General features: G+C 40.4%; 1 protein-coding gene across 3 annotated transcripts in view; it reads left to right on the forward strand.

The window, feature by feature from the left end:
- Positions 1-18,715, forward strand: part of nalcn (sodium leak channel, non-selective) — a 64,792-nt gene extending 46,077 nt beyond the window's left edge. For 2 of the 3 annotated variants that reach the window (XM_062431504.1, XM_062431505.1), the window contains 29 exons: positions 3,544-3,680; positions 4,583-4,724; positions 5,753-5,826; positions 7,209-7,310; positions 7,422-7,491; positions 7,649-7,740; positions 7,876-7,998; positions 8,203-8,259; positions 8,771-8,891; positions 8,976-9,107; positions 9,570-9,737; positions 10,152-10,256; positions 10,592-10,698; positions 10,784-10,904; positions 11,029-11,127; positions 11,318-11,411; positions 12,887-12,993; positions 13,084-13,158; positions 13,268-13,387; positions 13,468-13,536; positions 13,641-13,789; positions 13,938-14,031; positions 14,503-14,635; positions 15,339-15,454; positions 16,410-16,567; positions 16,826-16,976; positions 17,089-17,232; positions 17,368-17,499; positions 17,753-18,715. In XM_062431504.1, the coding sequence (XP_062287488.1) occupies positions 3,544-3,680; positions 4,583-4,724; positions 5,753-5,826; positions 7,209-7,310; positions 7,422-7,491; positions 7,649-7,740; positions 7,876-7,998; positions 8,203-8,259; positions 8,771-8,891; positions 8,976-9,107; positions 9,570-9,737; positions 10,152-10,256; positions 10,592-10,698; positions 10,784-10,904; positions 11,029-11,127; positions 11,318-11,411; positions 12,887-12,993; positions 13,084-13,158; positions 13,268-13,387; positions 13,468-13,536; positions 13,641-13,789; positions 13,938-14,031; positions 14,503-14,635; positions 15,339-15,454; positions 16,410-16,567; positions 16,826-16,976; positions 17,089-17,232; positions 17,368-17,499; positions 17,753-17,932 (3,372 nt within the window). In that variant the 3' untranslated portion in view covers positions 17,933-18,715. The remainder of the gene's footprint in view (positions 1-3,543; positions 3,681-4,582; positions 4,725-5,752; positions 5,827-7,208; positions 7,311-7,421; positions 7,492-7,648; positions 7,741-7,875; positions 7,999-8,202; positions 8,260-8,770; positions 8,892-8,975; positions 9,108-9,569; positions 9,738-10,151; positions 10,257-10,591; positions 10,699-10,783; positions 10,905-11,028; positions 11,128-11,317; positions 11,412-12,886; positions 12,994-13,083; positions 13,159-13,267; positions 13,388-13,467; positions 13,537-13,640; positions 13,790-13,937; positions 14,032-14,502; positions 14,636-15,338; positions 15,455-16,409; positions 16,568-16,825; positions 16,977-17,088; positions 17,233-17,367; positions 17,500-17,752) is intronic. The other variant, XM_062431502.1, reaches the window with a different exon arrangement.
- Positions 18,716-20,626: the final 1,911 nt, after the last annotated feature.

The following is a 20,626-nucleotide window of genomic DNA, read 5'->3' on the forward strand; positions in this document are numbered from 1 at the left end:
TAAGACGCTGAAGAAAGATGAAGGCTTTTGACTGTTGGAATATTTTCTTGTACTGCATTATCAATCAATGCTTACATGCACTTAAGTAATCAAGTAACAAAATGAAAGTCAGAGAGCAGCTATCATCTATTCTTTCACTAATACAGTTAAAACCAGTAAGCTTTGCTTCCAAAATGAGGTCTAGAGTAGATGAGAAATCTGGTTAGTGATATGCGGCATGTATACACTATACACAGATTACATCCTCCTGTCAACCATGTGACCTGGTTTATCCTAGTAACCTAAACGAATGTAAACACAGCGGCAGATTTGCAAGCTGTTCACTAGCAGTTAGAGGATCAGTTGTTAAATGACTATTAGGTTGTTAACAGTTAGCCTTTGTCTCACTCTATAGCCCATTGTGTGCATGTAAAAGGTAATAAAGTTGTTAGGGATTGTTATGGATTGACTTGCAGGTTAAAATAAAGCTGAATAATCTCTCCTTAGTGTAAGTGAGCTCCATGCTGGTCTTAAAGCTGTAATATGCAGCTATCATGACAGCTTGCTTATCCTGTGTGTAATCATACATATTATATGGAGGTATTGACACTGAAAAGTGTCATTATGCAGGGGCTTTTCTCATTTTCCCCTGCAAAAGAGTAGCTTTTTCTGCCAAATGCTTTTACTCCCAGCTGGGTTTCAGTCCATGTAGTTCCAGACTTGTCTTGGGCCATTTTCATGCTAACTACTTTATTTTCTCCCGATTTTCCCACTGAACTGTAGCTATGACTGAATTTGGGCTAATACTTATGGTCAGAATTAGTTTCTTCCTTTCAGCCCTGGTCAGGAAAGCTGTGGAAATCCCAGTCGGAAATCTCCCTAGCTTAGCCAAGCCTGAAATTGGCTTGAATGGAGGGGGAAGCAGTAGCAGGTCACCTGAATGGGTCTCAAGGCAGAACACATTAGTCTCGGCTCCATTGTTACACCACAACACACTAAATCTCATCTGTGGCAAGCAGAGCAGTAGTTTTGATTTATCAACCATTCACCGTGACACAAAGTGAAATACAGACATTTTTTTCTACATACACACATACACACATTCAGACATACATGTGAAAATGGTTCTCACACACACACATACACTTTGAAATAGAACTTATCTCTCTTAATACTTAGACACACACATGCACACACACATAAATATACCAGCTACATTTGACTACATAGATATGTATCTACATAATGTATGGTGCTGTCATGGTTGTACATTGATAAAGTAGAAATCGGTTCCTGTTTCATGATAACATGTAAAACTTTGAATGGCAGAGTATAGATTTTGCTGGGAAGTTCCCTGTTCCTGCGTCCTGCCAGTCCATGTGTGCTCTATTGATCGTATGTATTGACCAGATTGAAGGACCAATGGTTTAGCACGTATAGTTAATAGTGATCTATGGCATCTTAATGGTTCACCTTCTCACCCTTTACAGAACAGCCTTGCACAGAGTAGATAACTAAGGAAATATACATTTGGTACTATAGCTGACTAACACTGCTTCTTACATTGGCCTCTGGACTTTAACATCACTTCACTACACAAAGGAATCCAAATGGTCCATGGTACAGTGGACTGTTTTCCCAGAATAAAATAAAATTAAATGTTGTGCACTCTTTACTTATTTATTTCCTCAGTAGGGGGATCCCCAGATGCAGCATATGAATAAATAAACAGATAAATTGAAGTACATGAATAAGTGGGCCCCACTCACACTACACTTGAGAGAAATATTTTAATAGCGTTTCTTTTTGAATGTGTAAGTTTGTTCCTCTCCCTACAGCTTTTCGTTTCCTTCTTTCAGAAAGGAAAGAAGAATGTGAGGGAAGGAGGCCATGAACAGAATCTGAAGTTAAAACTCAAGATTTTGAGACTAGGACAGTCTTATATAAAGCTTTGTGGATAGATGCTCACTTTGATGGAGAAGAACACATTTTTCTGAGAGGTTGAGGAAGCGAGTTGAACACAGAGAGCAACAAAGGACAAAATATGGCACAGAATGTTTTGCTGTAATGGGATACTGCTGTAGATAAGGGTGGTGAGCCTTGGCTAAACTGTACATTTCGCTGAGTTGGCCAAATTGATTAGGACGTTTGGAAACTGTAGGGTCCATATTAATTCTGCTGTGTGTGTGCTGGATTTTGCTGGTTGCTTGTGTGTTGCTTGCAGGGAATTCAACAACCAAATATACTGGTACTATTTGAGATGACTGCAGCACTTTCTACAAGTTTCCCCCAGAAAAATGCAGCACTAGAGAGAAGCTCACTATTGTGCTCAATATGTTTTTATTTTGAATTTGATGTTATTGCAGTGGATTCAATAGTGTTAGTGGGCATGTTAGTGAGTAAGGCGTTGTAGTTTCCCATAGTCAACTTTCTTTTGTCTCGTGCTCTGTCTTTTCTTTCCATCCTATGTCTATCTTGGGAGTCAGAATATAGACAGAAAGCCTAGGTAAACAAATGTTGGTGCATAATTCTGTCTTCACAGTATGCCACTCACCACTCACCCACTCAGGGTGAAAAAGAACCTCTCACATTTGAGTTTGATAGAAAAGGAAAATGGATAGACAGACTTACATTCCCTCTTTTGTCAGGTCTCACCTTTCCCCTGACTGTTACCCCTCAAAAAAATGAGCGGCTGTTCCAGTCATTCGGTTGCTCGCAGTCAGACATGCGCAGACAGAAATACCAATACACACGAACAGCGTTAAGGGACGTTTGCATCGGCAGACAGAGAGAAGGAGAAAAAAACCCCGGCGTGACTGACAGAGAAACATTCACCACAGCTCAGTCAATGTTTCACAGCAGTTGCCTGCTTGGAATGATAAGCTGCTGTTAACCATCGCTTTAAATGCAATTCGCTTCCAGCCCTAATCTGCAATACATCAGGGGTTATCTCCAGGGACCCAGACAGAGAATACCTGCATGGGAATTTCAATCAGCCTCCCCCATATGTAATTAAATTGAAATAATTGGTTTCATTCCCTTTGTCATCTTTTTATTTTGTGCTACTGTGCTTAGGCCTGCACATATGCGCATTATTCTGTCACCACCTTTTCTTTTCTCCATCAACCACTCCAAAGTAATCTTTCTTTTTTTCCTTTTGTTGCCTTCTTCCATTCTTTTCTGAAAGTAAGTGGGATCTCATCCTAAATGTGGTTGTCTGTGCTGTATGTGATGTGTGTTCTGTAGGTAAGGGTGTTGCTGCCATCATCAGGCAGAAACCTAAAGCTGCACTCTTACAGATAATACCTCTGCATCTCACCGTTTTCTATGGGAAAACCAGGCTTAATCTCATGCTTTACTCCCAAAAATACCGAGGATAACTTCATGCCGTTGTCAAACCGTTCCACAGCCCAAACTCAAGTTAACTGTGCCCTTCTTTCCCTTTGTATCGTTTCGGTGCCTCTCTCCCTCATTCTCGTCACGCGGCTGACTTTCCCCCTTTTACAATATCTGTCTTGCTCTTCTGTTCCATGCATAAACTGTTCTGTTCCCTTTCCCTGTTAGCTCAAGCAAAGTGAGGCCAATGCTGACACCAAAGAGAAACTCCCTCTAAGACTCAGGATCTTTGAGAAGTTCCCCAACAGACCTCAGATGGTGAAAATCTCGAAGCTCCCATCCGATTTCACTGTGCCCAGAATCAGGTACACAGCCACAGACACAGTTCTTACACCATATTTGTTTGATGTTTTGATCTTACATTTCAAGTAGCAGTAACAGTTTTTTGGCTTAAAGACAAGAGAAACTTGGTCATTAGAATGAGGAGCATATATATATATGGTAAATGGTAAATTTGTGTACTTATATAGCGCCTTTCTAGTCTTTTCGACCACTCAAAGCACTTTACACTACATCTCATTCACCCCATTCACACACATTCATACACAGATGGCAGGCAGCTACCACACAGGGTGCCAACCTGCACATCAGGAGGAAGCTAACCATTCACTCGCATTCATACACCGTTGGCACAGCAACGGGAGCAATTAGGGGTTAAGTGTCTTGCCCAAGGAGACTGGAGGAGCCGGGAATCGAGCCGCCAATCTTCCAATTGGAGGACGACCGCTCTACCTCCTGAGCCACAGCCGCCCATATATATATATATATATATATATATATATATATATATATATATATATATATAAACCTACAGAAGCTCAAACCACATCAATAGAAAATCAAAGGAAAAAACAATGCTTTATTGACTAGTCATTACCAGGAAGTAGTGCGAGAAACCACAACGAGTGCTAAACATATGCAGCTTTCTGCAGGCCAATAATATCCTGCAGGAAAGCCTTTTGTATCTTATGCAGTGTTTATCAGGACAGCTGAACTGTGTCCAACACAGCAATCCCCCTCTGGAGCCCATCTGCTGCAACAGGAACTTCCACTGACATATTTTGACTGAATATGCATATATATGACATGGTTTGGTTTTATGAAACAATTACACCTATTTCTTCTAACTTTAAACAAATGGATTTCTGCAGTAGGACACTTCATCATGTCCGTCTGTGCATGTGTGTGTATTATTTGTGTACTCTAGGGAGAGTTTTATGAAGCAGTTCATTGATCGGCAGCAGCAGGACACCAGTTGTTTGTTCCGGCGTCTCCCCTCCGCTTCATCCTCCTCCTGTGACCACTCCAAACGCTCAGCCATTGAAGACAACAAGTATATCGACCAAAAGGTACTTTCACACAATCATTCTCTTGCTCATTTCCTCAATCTCTCTCTCACACAAACACCTACTATAGACAGCGGATATGAAGGTGATGACTCCATCCTCATGCTTCTATATTCAGTAAATAAATTACAGCAATAAGAAAAAAAATTTGACTTAGTGTTTACAGTGACTACATTTACATGCACATCATATTCTAGTTTTTGCCCTTATTCCAAAAAAGGCAATATTCCTACTAAGCTGTTTACATGGCTAATGAAAGTAAATGTTCCACTAATATTCCCATTTACGTGCAGAGGGTTTTTAGGATGGGAGCAGGAATCACAAGATCTCAAGAAACTTGTGAGATGAAAAACAATAGTGAACTGCTGCCTGATATTTGATCAATGATATTGATATGACTTGATATAATACATTTATTATTAAAGGCACATCCAATACCTTGGTTGTCCCATTATGTTTACTACACTGCTGAGTGTTTTTTGTGCATCAAATCGAGTCATCAGCATCACTCAGCGGCCCCTCAGGATAGTAATAAATCGCCTCCTTCCCCTCTGTCTTTCTTCCTGCTCCAGCATATGTCATGTTGCTAGGGGTGCATTATTAAACCGGCCTGTCATGCATCTCTATACCAGCTTTGCAAACTGTTGGCTTGTTGGTTTGTTTATAACACAAAGAGCTGACCATAATCAGGCAAGAGGCGTGTGTCGCAAACTGTTGTAAAAACACCAGTTGAGAAACATATTCATGTCTAACGAATCCTTCTAAAAGTTGAATAATATCAGCATATCCCACGTCCTAATGGGAAGATGCTACATTCTGAATATATATGGCATAATTCAGAATATCCAAACAGATTATATCCCATATCAAATTTGGAATATTGTCATATTCAAAATAATAGTGGAATTTTAGTGTGCATGTATAAAGTAGTCCATGTACATAGTGTTTTTTTGGAAGGCAGACTACAGTACATTTAACAAACTACCACTAATGGACTCTCACTGTTTTGCAACCGCTGTGTGCTCTCTAAGCTTCGCAGGTCAATATTTAGTATCCGAGCTCGTAACCTCGTGGAAAAGGAAACTACTATCAATAAAATCCTGCGGTAAGACATGTCTACACCTCCTCAGTAAGCATGGTTTTGGTCATTTAAAGGTCAAATGATGAATAAGCTTCAAAATTAAAATTGGGCTACATTAGGTTGAATGGTTGCAGATGTTAAAATTGTTGTTTCAATGACAGTGTTTCAGTGTGCAGTTAGGACCTGATCCACAATAACATGTTCCAACTGCAGTGTTGCAGAAACAATGGTGACATGTTGCCTGATCATTTTTTCCCCTTTTTTTTACTCTAGTCCAATTTGAACCTGCACGTTTAGACATCTTTTCATAACATAACATCTTGGATTAATACCATGCACCATGATGTGGTTAGTATGCGCCATCACAGTCATGAAACACATCGAAGTCTTTGAGTGTATGAGCTTTAATGTGAGTGCATATTAGATGTAGCTCTGCTGTTACAGTACTCTGATATTGTTAACGCCTCACTTTTTATCTCACACACACACTCACACACGCACACACACACACACACACACACTCAAAGACATAAGCAGACACTCTTCAGACTCATTTACGGTTGCAATGACAGAAATGGATAATTTGCTGTTCAGCATGGCAGAGCTGGCACTAAGTGTAGATTAGCTCGCCAGCACCGTGTCCGATCTGGCTGTCTCTCCCTCTGCCCCTCCTCCCTTATTCTGTCAGTCTGAATGATAGACAGCATATCAGTAGTCATAACACGTTCTGTCTGGCCTGCCATCTTCCACACAAACACACAATTAGGCTCACAGTCGCACCAACATAAGCAAACATGCACACAGTCCAGCATACGCAGACACTCATATACATACAGCTGAGTCTGTGTAAATGATTAAGGTATACACAGTGTTGCTGACCACAGTGTCATTAGCTCTGTTCTGGTACATGACTCCGCTGTTAGCCAGAAACACACACACACACACACACACACACACACACACACACACACACACACACACACACACACGCGTTTGTCTTTGTATACTTGTGAGGACACTCATTGACATAATGCATTCCCTAGCCCCTTACCCTAACCCTAACCATCACAACTAAATGCCTAAACCCAACCCTTACCCTAAACTGAGCCTAAACTCAATTCTAACCTTAACCCTAAAACCAAGTCTTAACCCTCAAATTGCACACACACACACACACACACACACCACACTGACTGATGGAATGAATGTTACCTGTTTCTAAATGATGGGCTGGATCATTGCTACTACGAATCGAGAATTCCATATGCTAGAAATAGCTTGTTAGGTAGAAAGATGCACTAGATCCAGCTGTGCTGTATTTGCCAGCTGGTGAACTGTTCAGCTGTTGTTTCTTTTTTAATCTTCATTATACACATTCCAAATATATTTGTGTTTGTTTTTCCCAGGGCTTGCACCAGACAGCGTATGCTAAGTGGATCCTTTGAAGGCCAGCCAGCGAAGGAACGCTCCATACTCAGTGTCCAGCATCACATACGCCAAGAGCGCAGGTCTGACAGCACAACACCCACACACACACACACACACAGAGAAATGCAAACAAGAGTAATTACTTATGTACTAGATTAAATACTTCCAATCCTTTTCTCTCACTGTCTCAGATCTCTGCGACATGGTTCCACCAGTCAGAGGATCAGCCGAGGGAAGTCACTGGAGACACTCACCCAAGATGTGAGCAGGCAGACGCACTCTTACAAACATATTGTACTGTGTGCTTGAGTGTCAGAATAACTGTTCTCAAACAAGGCTTCAGATGTTTATGTATTTATTCAGTATTTTTCAAAATATCTAATAAAAATAAAAAAGTTAAAATCATCTCTTCGCCCAGCATTCCAGTACAGTACGCTACCGTAACGCCCAGAGAGAGGACAGCGAGATCAAGATGATCCAAGAAAAGAAAGAGCAAGCAGAGATGAAAAGGTACTTTTCATACACATGTTCACAAAAGTTCAGAAGAAAAGAAAAATACCATCCAGAGACATTCAGCCATTGCTGTATCATTTATATGCTGTACGATATCTGGTGTTTGTCTCATCTCTCTGTGTGGCTGAGCAGAAAGGTCCAGGAGGAGGAGCTGAGGGAGAACCATCCTTACTTTGATAAGCCTCTTTTTATCGTGGGTCGGGAGCACCGCTTTAGGAACTTTTGCAGGATGATCGTTCGAGCCCGTTTCAATGTGTAAGATCATTCTTGCTTTTTGAACTAATATATACTGTAAAGGTCTTTATTTGTTGTTCACTTGGCAGCATTTTAGGGTTCCAAACAGCCATGAGATAAACATTTTGCAATTCATTTTTCAGTGTGTATTCAGTATGTGTAACACTCATGTGTAACCTGTCAAAATGCTGACAATTTATTTTATTTGTATGATTTCATATCTAGATCCAAAACTGACCCCATAACAGGAGCAGTGAAGAACACCAAATACCACCAACTGTAGTAAGTCTGATGAATTATTGATTTCTTCACTCTCTATTGATCTGTTCATCCCCACAACAGTAGAATACTGATTCATTCTGTAGCTTATTACCTGCCTGTCGTGCTTCCCCAAAACTGTGGTGAGGAATGATAACTGAAGTGAGTGAGTGTGAAATAGATCTCACCCATTATGCAACCTGATAGTAATTTTTTTCCCAGCACACAATCTGATTATTAAAGTGAGAGGCAGTCCTTTGTATCAGATACTGTTGGCGCCAGAGGATTTTTTTACAGCACAGACTGGGCTTCGCACACTTGCACACAAAAAGATTATTCATTCTCACTTTGTGATACCTCTCCCCACATATCCTCTCACTGTCTTTACATATCTCTCTCCTGAATTATCCTTGAGTGCTCACTGGTTTGCACACTAAACTGCTTTCTTGACCTACTTAAACTGAATATAAAAATTGCTCTGTGTAAATTCTAAAATAAAAAAAAAAGTTCAATATTTATGTTTGTGTTCTTGCAGTGATCTTCTGGGCCTGGTCACCTATTTGGACTGGGTGATGATCATAGTGACCATCTGCTGTTGCATCTCCATGATGTTTGAATCACCCTTCACCAGGATCATGCACGTCCCCTCACTTCAGGTATTCAAACTAGATGATTTAATAGTTGCATGAAGCAGCCGGTTTATGCACCAATGGGCAAATGTTGTCACGTCTCCGTTTCAGATTGGGGAGTATGTGTTTGTGATCTTCATGAGCATCGAGCTGAACCTGAAGATCATGGCCGACGGTCTGTTCTTCACCCCCACGGCTGTCATCAGAGACTTTGGAGGAGTGATGGACATTTTTATCTATCTCGTGAGAAATACCTTCTAATTTAAAGGCTGCTTTATTTCAACATAAAAAGTGATCATAATGGAGGAATCATACTGGATAAACTGGACCATTGGCCTAACTATCATTATTGACCCATTTTATTAGCTTTCTAAAATAACTTGAATTCTTAAATGCATGTTATTTCTATGTTGATTATGCAAAAGAAAAAGTGTGCTTTGTTATCCAGGGAAGTCTGATTTACTCTTTGTTCATTTGTGTTGCAGGAGAACATACAGTATTTGCCTCAGATTAATTGTGAATGGAAGACTTACACAGTTGTTGATGTTAATAAAAGGCTATAAACTGTAACACAAACCGACTGCAGTAAATGATGATATAGTATTAAATATAACTTGTTATTTACTTATATTATTTGTACTTGTTATATATAGTTTTCTCTTCCCCTGATCATTCGTCCTTGCCCATGCTGTGTTGCTACTGTAGGTCAGTCTGATTTTTCTGTGCTGGATGCCTCCTGACATCCCTCCTGAGTCTGGGGCTCAGCTGATGATGATGCTGCGCTGCCTGCGTCCGCTCAGGATCTTCAAGCTGGTACCCCAGATGAGGAAGGTGGTGCGGGAGGTTCTCAAAGGATTCAAGGAGATTTTTCTGGTTAGTGGCTAGTGTGCTTGTTACTGTACTTTTTCAAAATCTACTACCTTTGAAGTATTTAAGTAAGCAAGTTAGTTGTTGTTCATCACATATACTCAGCCATAGATGCAGAGAGAAAGTGTTATATGAATGAACAAAGACTGCTCCTGTCAGTCCTGTTTGATAGATGTACATTACAGATATGAATGTGAGTGAACAGAGGTTGGCTGTAAAGGATCTATGATTTATAGTACGTGTCTTAAAATGTGGATGTTTGTGCTTGCAATAGGTACTGATGCTTTCAGTCAGACTGGATTATTCTGACTGATGTCTCTATGTCCACAGCTGTCTCATATGCTTAGCTGTCTGTCTAATCTCACAGGCTTGGATTATGTTGAACTGTCTGCCTTAAACTCTTGATTGATTCCCCTGCAGGTTTCCATTCTGCTCCTCACACTAATGCTGGTGTTTGCAAGTTTCGGAGTTCAACTGTTTGCCGGAAAGCTTGCCAAGTGCAACGACGCCCGTATCCTTAAACGGGTACAGCAAGAAACATAATCTCCTCACTAATCTGGAAGTGTGCTGATGATTATCATACATTACTATAGTTATCTTCAAACTGTGATAATTTTTAATTTTTAAGATTCTCATTAGGTTTCTTATTAAAACCCCTTATACATTATGCAAAATCAAGTACAGTATATTTGTTATTGTCATATTCCCAGTCTCTATCTTTTTAGCAAATGAAATAGTTTAGTATTTCTTTCATATAACACATGTAGTAAACCACTTCACTAATAGCTCTATTCTGTCGTAGATGCTTGTTCTAATTACAGCTTCATTCTGTGTTTTGTTGTTAAACTGTGCTGCTACAGGAGGACTGTTATGGTATATTCAGAATTAATGTCAGCGTTTCCAAAAACCTCAACCTGAGACTGAGGCCTGAGGAGAAGAAACCGGGTTTCTGGGTGCCTAGAGTCTGGTAACACTGCTTTTTTCACTACTGCTTGATTTAAGATAGTTTCAACACAGCCAGTGATTCATATTTTCATTCTGTCCCTCTCCAGGGCCAACCCTCGTAATTTTAACTTTGACAATGTGGGAAACGCAATGCTGGCTCTCTTTGAAGTGCTGTCACTTAAAGGCTGGGTGGAAGTCCGTGATGTCATTATTCACCGTATTGGACCGGTACTGAACCTGATCTTACCTCTCTAAGACCTGCCATCATAATTGTTTTTGTCCACCACTGCCTCATATATTGTAACGGCAGTGTGAGTGTTACTCAGTTTATTTATTACCTCTGTGCTGACAGATCCATGGCATCTACATCCATGTGTTTGTGTTTCTGGGATGCATGATTGGACTCACTCTGTTTGTAGGCGTCGTCATTGCAAACTTCAACGAGAACAAGGTAAGGGCCACACGTATTACAATAAAATAACTTTCAACTATTGGATACAACTTTCTACTTTATTAAGATTAATCTTTGGTTATTTTTGCCTTTATTGGTGGTAGAGAGAATAGAGAAGCAGGCAGAGATGTCTGCAGCCCAGCACGACTACCTTTCCATGTTTTATACGTGCTGTGTCTCCCATCACCAGGGCACTGCTTTGCTTACTGTGGACCAGAGGAGATGGGAGGATCTTAAAAGCAGACTGAAAATAGCCCAACCTCTCCACCTGCCTCCTCGTCCAGGTACAAACACACATAAATGATTTGCAAAATACAACAAATGCTTTTGTAGTCATTCTGTAATACAAAATAGTTATAGAATATCAAACTCATTGATTTTATTAATTAGTTAAATGTTCTCACCTCTGTTGAAGTAAACTACCAGCTTCATCCACACTAAGTTTACACGAATGGAGAAGCAGTAGCTGAATAAATGTTTTGGACTGACTCGTCTTGAATTTTGCACACAAGGGCTATTGGTCCTATCAATAACATTTTAACAGGGGAATACTGTGCATTTACATTGTTGCTCTTCCTTCTGTGGTTGGAGTCGTGAGAATAATTGAAGGGCCTTGGAAGCAGTGTGGGAAAACGCATGTTAGTACAGCTGAGGCTGAGAACTAACAGAAAATCAATGGCTTCAGTTTTAGTCAGCAGTGCCGCTGACACCAGCAGTATCAACCTGACTTTGATCCACATCCAAAGGCCCCTCGGCAGTGGCGCCACTCACTCACTACTGACGGATTATTACAGCACTGAACTGGCCTTAACTCACATGGTCCCACTCAGAGTACTTGCAGAAATCTCGGTGGTCAGCAGTCATATGTAATCACATTGCCTGCCACTAGATGTTCTTTTCTTAGATTTCTATTTAATGTTCATTACATATTAAACTCCCCGCTTGGAAATGGACACCAGGGACAGTTGTAGCAAGTATTATATCAGTCTTCAGGCTGACATATGAAAGTAACTGGGTATGAGCATAAGCTTGAAATGCAAGTGCATATGAATTAGGCCAAAAGATTTTTGCAATTTTGCGGTGTAATTGCGGTCCTTGTGCATTGCGGAACAATCTGGAGAAGTGGCTGCTGCAGGAGAGCTGGCAAATGGAATGTAATATTAATAGGTAGAGCCAGGGTGGGCTTCAGTAATGGCCTATCACATCAGCTCCTGTCATCCCATTTTAAAGCAGCTAATAGAGAGTCTAAATACACTTCCTTGAATATCAGTATATAACCTCAGAGGACTTCTTATTAAACATAATGGACATTATCTTTGAACCTATCTGAACTTTTAAAATATTTGTGAGTGTATGTGATTCTGTTGTGAAGTCATTGTGATGACTTGTGATGTAACAATAAACTCACTATGCAATTTTCAAAATCCAGTGCACGTTTTCAAGATGGTGTTTGTCTCTTTTACTGTATCTAAACACAGTTATATCCACACAAATATGTGTGTGTCAATCCTCCAGCACTATAAAGTATCATCACACAGCACCATCCAAGCAGTTCATGAGTGCCCTCTGCAGGATACAGGGATACTACCACAGATTCAAGCTGCAGACTGCTGCCACAGCCAATTTAGACACTCAGACGTGATCACTAAATTTTCTCAACCCAACCCAGCTGCTTGAAAACACTAACATAAACAATCAAGAGAATGTTATTGTGGCCATGCAGGTTTTAATTAAAACTGTTTTCTATCCTGCCTGGCAGAGAACGGGGGATTCAGGGCCAAGATGTATGACATCACTCAGCACCCCTTCTTCAAACGAGGCATTGCTGTGCTGGTGTTGGCACAGTCGGTGTTGCTGTCAGTCAAGGTAAAGCCTAATACCGCAATGCAACATGTCATTTCACTTATACGTGCAACAGTTTGAATGTGAAAAGAATGTGAATCTGCTCTTTTCCAGTGGGATGTAGACGATCAAGTAACATTTCCTCTAGCCACCATGTCGGTTGTCTTCACCTTTATATTTGTGCTGGAGGTGAGCCTGTTGCCCTGTCTACTCATTTGGCTGTTTTAAGGTTTTACTTTGATTACTTCCTCTGGGTATAGATATCCGTCTAAAGTTTTGCATTTCTGTTGTTACCCAGGTGACTATGAAGCTGATAGCCATGTCTCCAGCGGGTTACTGGCAGAGCCGACGGAATCGCTATGACCTGCTGGTCACTTCTCTTGGTGTCATCTGGATAGTCCTGCACTTTGCCTTACTGGTGAGACAAATTACTGTCACATTAAGGGAGGATTTAATAAAGTAAACAATGCATTTTAGCAAGTCTTTTTTCTCTTTTAGAATGCATATACCTACATGATGGGTACCTGTGTGATTGTCTTCAGATTCTTCACTATATGTGGGAAGCATGTGAGTACATATCTGCCAAAAACGCAATTCACTGTATTTTTGCTAAAAATAAAGTGTATTGTAACACCAAATTTTATTTCTGAATGTGTGTGTTATGTTTAAAGGTGACACTGAAGATGCTGCTGTTGACTGTGGTAGTAAGTATGTACAAGAGTTTCTTCATCATCGTGGGAATGTTTCTCCTTCTCCTCTGCTACGCATTTGCTGGCGTCGTTCTCTTTGGAACGGTCAAATATGGAGAGAACATCAACCGGTAAGGATTACATCTTGTGTTTCTGTTTACTAACCTGTCTTTCCTTATTTTGCCTGTTCCCACTGGCGAGCACTGCAGGCTGTATACACTACAGCAAAAACCCTTATTTATAGAGTTGTCTAATTATGTTTCTCTTCCCTAATTGCAGGCATGCCAACTTCTCCACAGCGGGCAAGGCTATCACTGTTCTCTTCCGTATTGTCACAGGGGAAGATTGGAATAAAATCATGCATGACTGCATGGTAAGATGGGCTGCGAGGACAGCACGCATCCACACAGACAAAGCAATAGACCATCCAGTCCCAATCTTAGAAAATATTGTATATTGTTTGTATTATATTTGGTGTGGGAAGGGTCACTTCATTCTAATTTCTGCTGGCACCCCAATACAGTAGAGATGAATGGATTTTTGTTTTTTGATACTCTCAGCAAAAATATCACAGTTCCTCCCTGTTGTCTGCGTTACATTGGGTACTCCACAGACCTCAATCTCAGCAGTTTCCACTGGAACTTGAAATAGTCCTTGTCAAAACTGATGGTACAGCTATCAGCATGTCTAGATACCACTATGCAAGTTAGTTGTAAAAAAAAAAAAAACCACATTTCAAGGAACATTTGTTATGTTTTATATGTTACATTTTATAAAATCAAACTTATATAATTTTAATGCTCCATACATTAATCTGAACATGTTTTGGTTGTTCTATCCCCAGGTACAACCCCCATTTTGCACCCCGGATAAACATCGCTATTGGGAGACTGACTGTGGCAACTACGCTGGAGCCCTTATATACTTCTGTTCTTTCTATGTCATTATAGCCTACATCATGCTCAACCTTCTTGTAGGTCAGTGTGTTTGTTTGTATAAATCACACTCCCTTCCGATTTAGACAAAAAGCCAGTCTACATTTGTTAACTTAATATTTTAGGGTTAAGACTTGGTTCTTGATTAAGGTTAGGGGAAAGTTCCCAGGGAATGAATGAATGCAAACATCTTAAGTGTCAAAAAAGAAAGACATTCAAAAAGATACCTAATATGTGCATTATGATTTACTGTATAGTGTGTGTAATCTCTTGGGTTTATGGACTATCTATCCTTCTCTTTCCTATGGGTTGTAATCCATTCAGGGAAGATACTCAAAACAAGAGCTACTACAGATCTTTTGCAAGGAGCACTCTATCTAAAGAAAGAAACCCACTCAAATCACACACACAAAAAAAGCAATTCATGAAAAAGCAGAAAGGAAAAAAACCCATCAAATCGATTGTTTTCTTGCTCCGACTTGAGCTATGAGCTTCATTATTAATATATATAACAGTCTGGCTTTCAATCAACCCATGATTGTGATGTGATTCAATCAGTCTCCCAGAAGCTCTTGTGGCATCATAAAATAAATAGATGCCAAGCTCTAAACAGAAGCAGAACAACTTCATTGTTACACAAATACAGTTTAGATGATTGATGCTGCTCAAAATGAAAACTACATTGATGTTGCTATTATGGAAGAATTCTGTCCCTGAGTATTAATATTACTTCCTGTTGCTGCAGCCATCATTGTGGAGAACTTTTCTCTGTTCTACTCCACCGAGGAGGACCAGCTGCTGAGCTATAATGACCTGAGGCACTTCCAGATCATTTGGAACATGGTGGATGACAAACGGGAGGTGAGAAATTAGAAAGAGGAGAGAGGATGAGGATACAACAGAGAGGGGGAAGGTGACAGTCGCACATCTGTGAGCAAAGGATAATATAGAAAAGATAAAAGCAGGATAAGAGCTAATGAGAAGGGCTGAAGGGAATAACGTATGGCATGGAGTAATAAGAATAAAAATAACAAGAGCAGCAGGTGCTGGATTAAGATATGTAGACCCCCTCCTCTTTATCTATGATTTCATCCGAATGTAGGATTTTCTGTTCAAGTGCAAAGACTTGAATAGGCACGTTGAATTATAATGTACTGAACAAGTATATAAAAAACAACCCACACCTATGTGGTCCCACCCCAATTCTATTCACCATTTCCAGTCTCTACCACTACCTGTGGTCTGACATCCTACATAAAAATCCAAGGCTCATCTCTCAACCCTAACAAGCCATCCCCCAAAAAACACAGGCTTTTAAGGTAGCCTCTTAAGGTGAATAGATTTTTTTTTTTCAAGTTTTATGTAGCACAATAAATTCAGTTTACGTCTGGTACGTAGAGTGCTGCTTATTTATTCTTGAACAGAATGACACGCCAGACAAGTAGCAGAGAAAAAGCTATGCATTACATTATTTTATGCAGGACCAAGTGAGGAACAGGCTCGACTTACTTTGTTTGTATTATCTCTGGAAATTCTCCACTCCCAGAACTCACATATTAAGTGAACCTTTCAGTTTCTGCCTTTCTAGTGCTATATTTGCCTAAAAGTAGATTCAGTAAGTGGATTCAATTGCTTTAAAAACATTAAAATGAATTGAGAATCTGACACCAAAACTAACACCAAAACAATTTAGGATATAGCCTTAATAATCCCACTGATATTGTTCCTTATCTTCCCGATTTGTTAAATATCAGATCCCATGTGATAATTTGCCATCTCTTGTATCACATTGTGACGTTGACGGCTCTTTCTCCAGGGTGTGATCCCAACATCCAGAGTGAAGTTCCTGCTGCGTCTGCTCAGAGGCAGGTTGGAGGTGGACCTGGACAAAGACAAGCTGCTGTTTAAACACATGTGCTACGAGATGGAGCGACTGCACAGCGGAGGAGATGTAACCTTCCACGATGTGCTCAGGTGACCATGGAACACATACAATACACGCAGATATACAGTGCATGAGTATTAACAGGGACTCAATTTGAAAACAGTTAATGTAACATAAATACATACCCTGCTTTTACTGCATTGCAATCAATTTTCTTTTAAAAATGACAAGTGTATTTTTGATTGAAATTCCTGACAGAATTATATTTCATTAACTATTTCCCTTCTGTTGGGTGTATATCCCTGTGTTTGGTGTGTGTCTGTGTATGTGTTTGTGTAATCATACAGCATGCTGTCGTATCGCTCAGTGGACATTAGAAAGTCTCTCCAGCTGGAGGAGCTGTTGGCCAGGGAACAGCTGGAGTACACCATTGAAGAAGAGGTTGCCAAGCAGACCATACGCATGTGGCTAAAGAAATGCCTCAAACGCATCCGTACGGTTAGTCTCTCAAAAGAAAATACACAAACATACTTTGTGGGTACACATATAATTTGTCTCCTCAAGCACACACTAACACACACACTGAATATGTGTCTGTGTGCCTCTGCAGAAGCCGTCGTGTAGCATTATCCACAGCCTGAGAGAGAGCCAGCAGCAGGAGCTGAGCCGCTTCCTCAACCCCCCCAGTATAGAGACCACAATGCCAAGTGAAGACCACAATACTAACAACCCAGACAACCCCTCACAGCCTGAGGTAAAGTCCAACATACGTACCAGCAGTGCACACACACTCACACATGCTCACAGCTTGACATATAGCAAGCACATCATATCATCTGCAGGTGTGCGCTTGCACTGGTGAAACAAAGGATATCTCCTCTTTGTTTAGATGACTGGTCTCCAGCAGCTTCTAAGCCCCACGTTGTCAGACAGAGGGGGCTACAGGCAGGACTCTTCAGACCTGGGGAGACCACAGAGGAAGCTGGGACAGTGGCGGCTGCCTGCAGGTGTGTACGCCTCTGTATACTGTCTTTTATTCAAGTGGCACAGATCTGCAGAGACTTCTGCTAAAGTGAGTTTGAACTTGAACAAAGTGTTCCTCAAGTGTCTCTAAAGAAAACTAGCTCTCTATGTGACCTTATACTACAGAAAAAGGGATTTCTTTATCGAAATAATTCAGTTAAAAACAAACTCTTATTTATTGATAAGTCAAAGGCCCTCTTCATGTGAAATTGGAAATATGAAGACAAAGGAATACAGGGTGAACTGACAAGAGTCAGGCTGTGAATTGTGTTTTCTGTGTTGTGTTAGGTCGCACAAGTGTCAAGCCCTTTGTGAGCAAGATGAACCCTGTCGACGATGAAGCCTCCTCGGGGTCAGAGGTGAAGAAGTGGTGGACCCGTCAGCTGACTGTGGAGAGCGATGAGAGCGGCGATGACCTCATTGACTTATAGAGATGAGGCGCAGCGCATCCTGCAGTTTTTTTTACAGATGAGCCAGGATGCTTGCTGCCTGACTCGAGTTGTGTGAATTCCTCTAGCTCTCCCCCGATCAGTGACAACCCTTTTTCTAATATTTTTTTAATCCAGGTTTGGAGCTGTTCAGAAAGTATCATTGGCTGTGTGTGCAGGTCATTGATGGGACATTTGTTGAGCAGCCTTTTTGACATGCAGTGACAATTTCATACCTCTGGGAAACGTGTTACTTTTCCTTTGTGATTTTCACTCTTTATGATTGCTGAGTTTTACTATGCAGGCATATATTGTGTGAAAGCAGACTGTTTGATGACTGTGACCAGCCAGGACATGTTGGATTCATGAAATGAACCAAGACGCTGCTGCTGTCCATGTTTTCTCCTGTTCTGCTGTTTCATGTCAGTGTTTGAAACCAATAATTGCGTTGATTCAGCTTCTATAATTTGTGATGTCCTTTTATGTCAGTGCTTTGTGTCTGTTTTTCTGTTTCTAGTTCATGTTTCTAATGTCTCTTCCTGTCTTTAGTATTAATCGCATATCAATATCAATTTTCTTATTGTCACTTTATACTTAAACCAGGCCTCATGTTCTAGTTGATAGAACACGAAAATTACTAAAACATTTAGATTTATGACTGTGAATGTAATTAAAAGTTAAATCTATCTTATGTATTTAAGTGGAGTTAAAAACACAAACTATTTTATTAATTATAATAAATCCTTAATAAATCATTTATCAAGTATTCAATTATTCTAATAAAGGCCTAAGCCTAATGAGCAAAATATTGGTGCTGTTTTTTCTTTATTTAATTTCATTTAACAGCTTCGGTGCAATTCTTTTGGTGTCTACTCATTCAGGTTTATTGTATATATTGTTTGGGATACCTGATAACAGACACCATCCACACATCTTGACAGAAGAAGAAGAACACTTACTGGTGTATACAGAAAGGAAACTCATGTGCAGCCTGTATTACCTGAATCTGATCAGACCAGACTGTTCTGTCGTTTTGGTCATTCTGTGACTCCTTTGCCTCATCAGTTGTTTTACACAGTAATTCCATTCAGTTTATGAGGAACATAATTAACATTCTATGAATAGAAAACGACGTAGGATTAGACTAACGAAGGGGGTAATTGAGTGGACAGATGCTGTTTAATGATACTCCTGGCACACATCTGCTCAGAACAAACACTCAGTGCAGACTCCTGCTCTTCTATGGATAACACTGCCCTCTCCTGGACAGGATACATGCTGAGCTTCCTGGAATAGCTGGTAAAGTCCCCCTCAACTCAAATATCTGTTTTGTTCTTTGTTGTACTTGGATGTTTGAATTTCACTGTACAGAATAATGTATGTGCAGAGTTTGACACCAGAAAGCCGATTTCACATTCATCTATTGAAAATGGAAAGTTTGTCTAAACTCACCTTAAATCTGAGTTTAAGGGGGCGGACCTATGAGCGTGATTTTTGACATCACAACTAGTTCAGAAGCCAATCGTAGTCCAATATGCAACTTGTGTGATGTGGAAGCTTGAAGCCTCCTGAGAATGGACTTTTCATTTAAGTATAGGAGACATATTTTCATCATCATTTGTGTATTCATAAATTATGACTGAGGGTTTTAAATTGTAAGAATTTTTTATCAAGTTAAATATGAAAAAAAACACAAATTATAATAGTCATTAGTCATCAGTCTTATTTTGTTATTGCATTTTTGTCTCTAAAGTTTAAACTTTTTGCTTTGAATTGACTCATTCCACAATGTTTTTTCAGGTTGAGCTGAGCGGCTGTTCCTTTGAACTACATTATATTATGCCTTGCACTGTCTTTTACAGCAATGACCAATGATAACAGACCTGTCATAGTATGAGCAGCTCACTGAAGTTCTAGATGAGCTCAGTTTTCAGACAGCCACCCGGGTCAGCATGCAGCTCATAGAATACAGTTGATCCGGCCGGGCACTGTGAATACAGCACGCACACACAAACACAAACAGAAGTGTCTGTATTAGCTACTCATTTTATTCCTTGTGTTCCTTGATGATGTATTTCTTTCTAGTTAATTCATCAAACAATCGCGCTGGGTTAGATTTGAGCTAATTGACTAATGCACTCACATTCACACTGCCGGGTGCAGCTAGAGCATTTTCCCTTAACAAGGGCCCTTGTTAGACACATAATTAGCCCATTAAAGGAGACAGGGTCTTCATTTGTCCATTCAAAAGCCCAGTAAGTTGATGGAGTGTGTATGTGGTTGGCTGGATAATGAATGCGAGGGAAAGCAGAGAGAGTTTAGAGAATCAGCTGCCTGTGGGATGCCTACTCGCTCTATAGAAATCATGACTTACTCACACATTCCAGTCTCTCGATGACTGAGTGCTCCCACCGACATATGGTCCTGTAGGGAAACAGTGTGACATCAGCCCCCTTGCCAATCAACTGTCTTTAATTTCTCTTTTCTCACTCTTTCTTCTGCTCAACCATCGCCTCTTAAGCTCCACTTAGCTCAGAACTAGCTCATCAAAGGGCTTTTTCTCTTTTTTCTCATTTTCGCCCTGCGTGGTAGAACACTTTTTTGTCTTTTAATTGCCTCTGCATCACACTGGCTCTTATGGGGCCTGTTGTTTTTACCCTCTCTGTTGTAATTTGCCCATCTCTCCCTCGTGCATGT

The sequence above is a fragment of the Scomber scombrus genome, chromosome 13 (assembly GCF_963691925.1).
Source record: "Scomber scombrus chromosome 13, fScoSco1.1, whole genome shotgun sequence".
Lineage (NCBI taxonomy): Eukaryota > Metazoa > Chordata > Actinopteri > Scombriformes > Scombridae > Scomber > Scomber scombrus.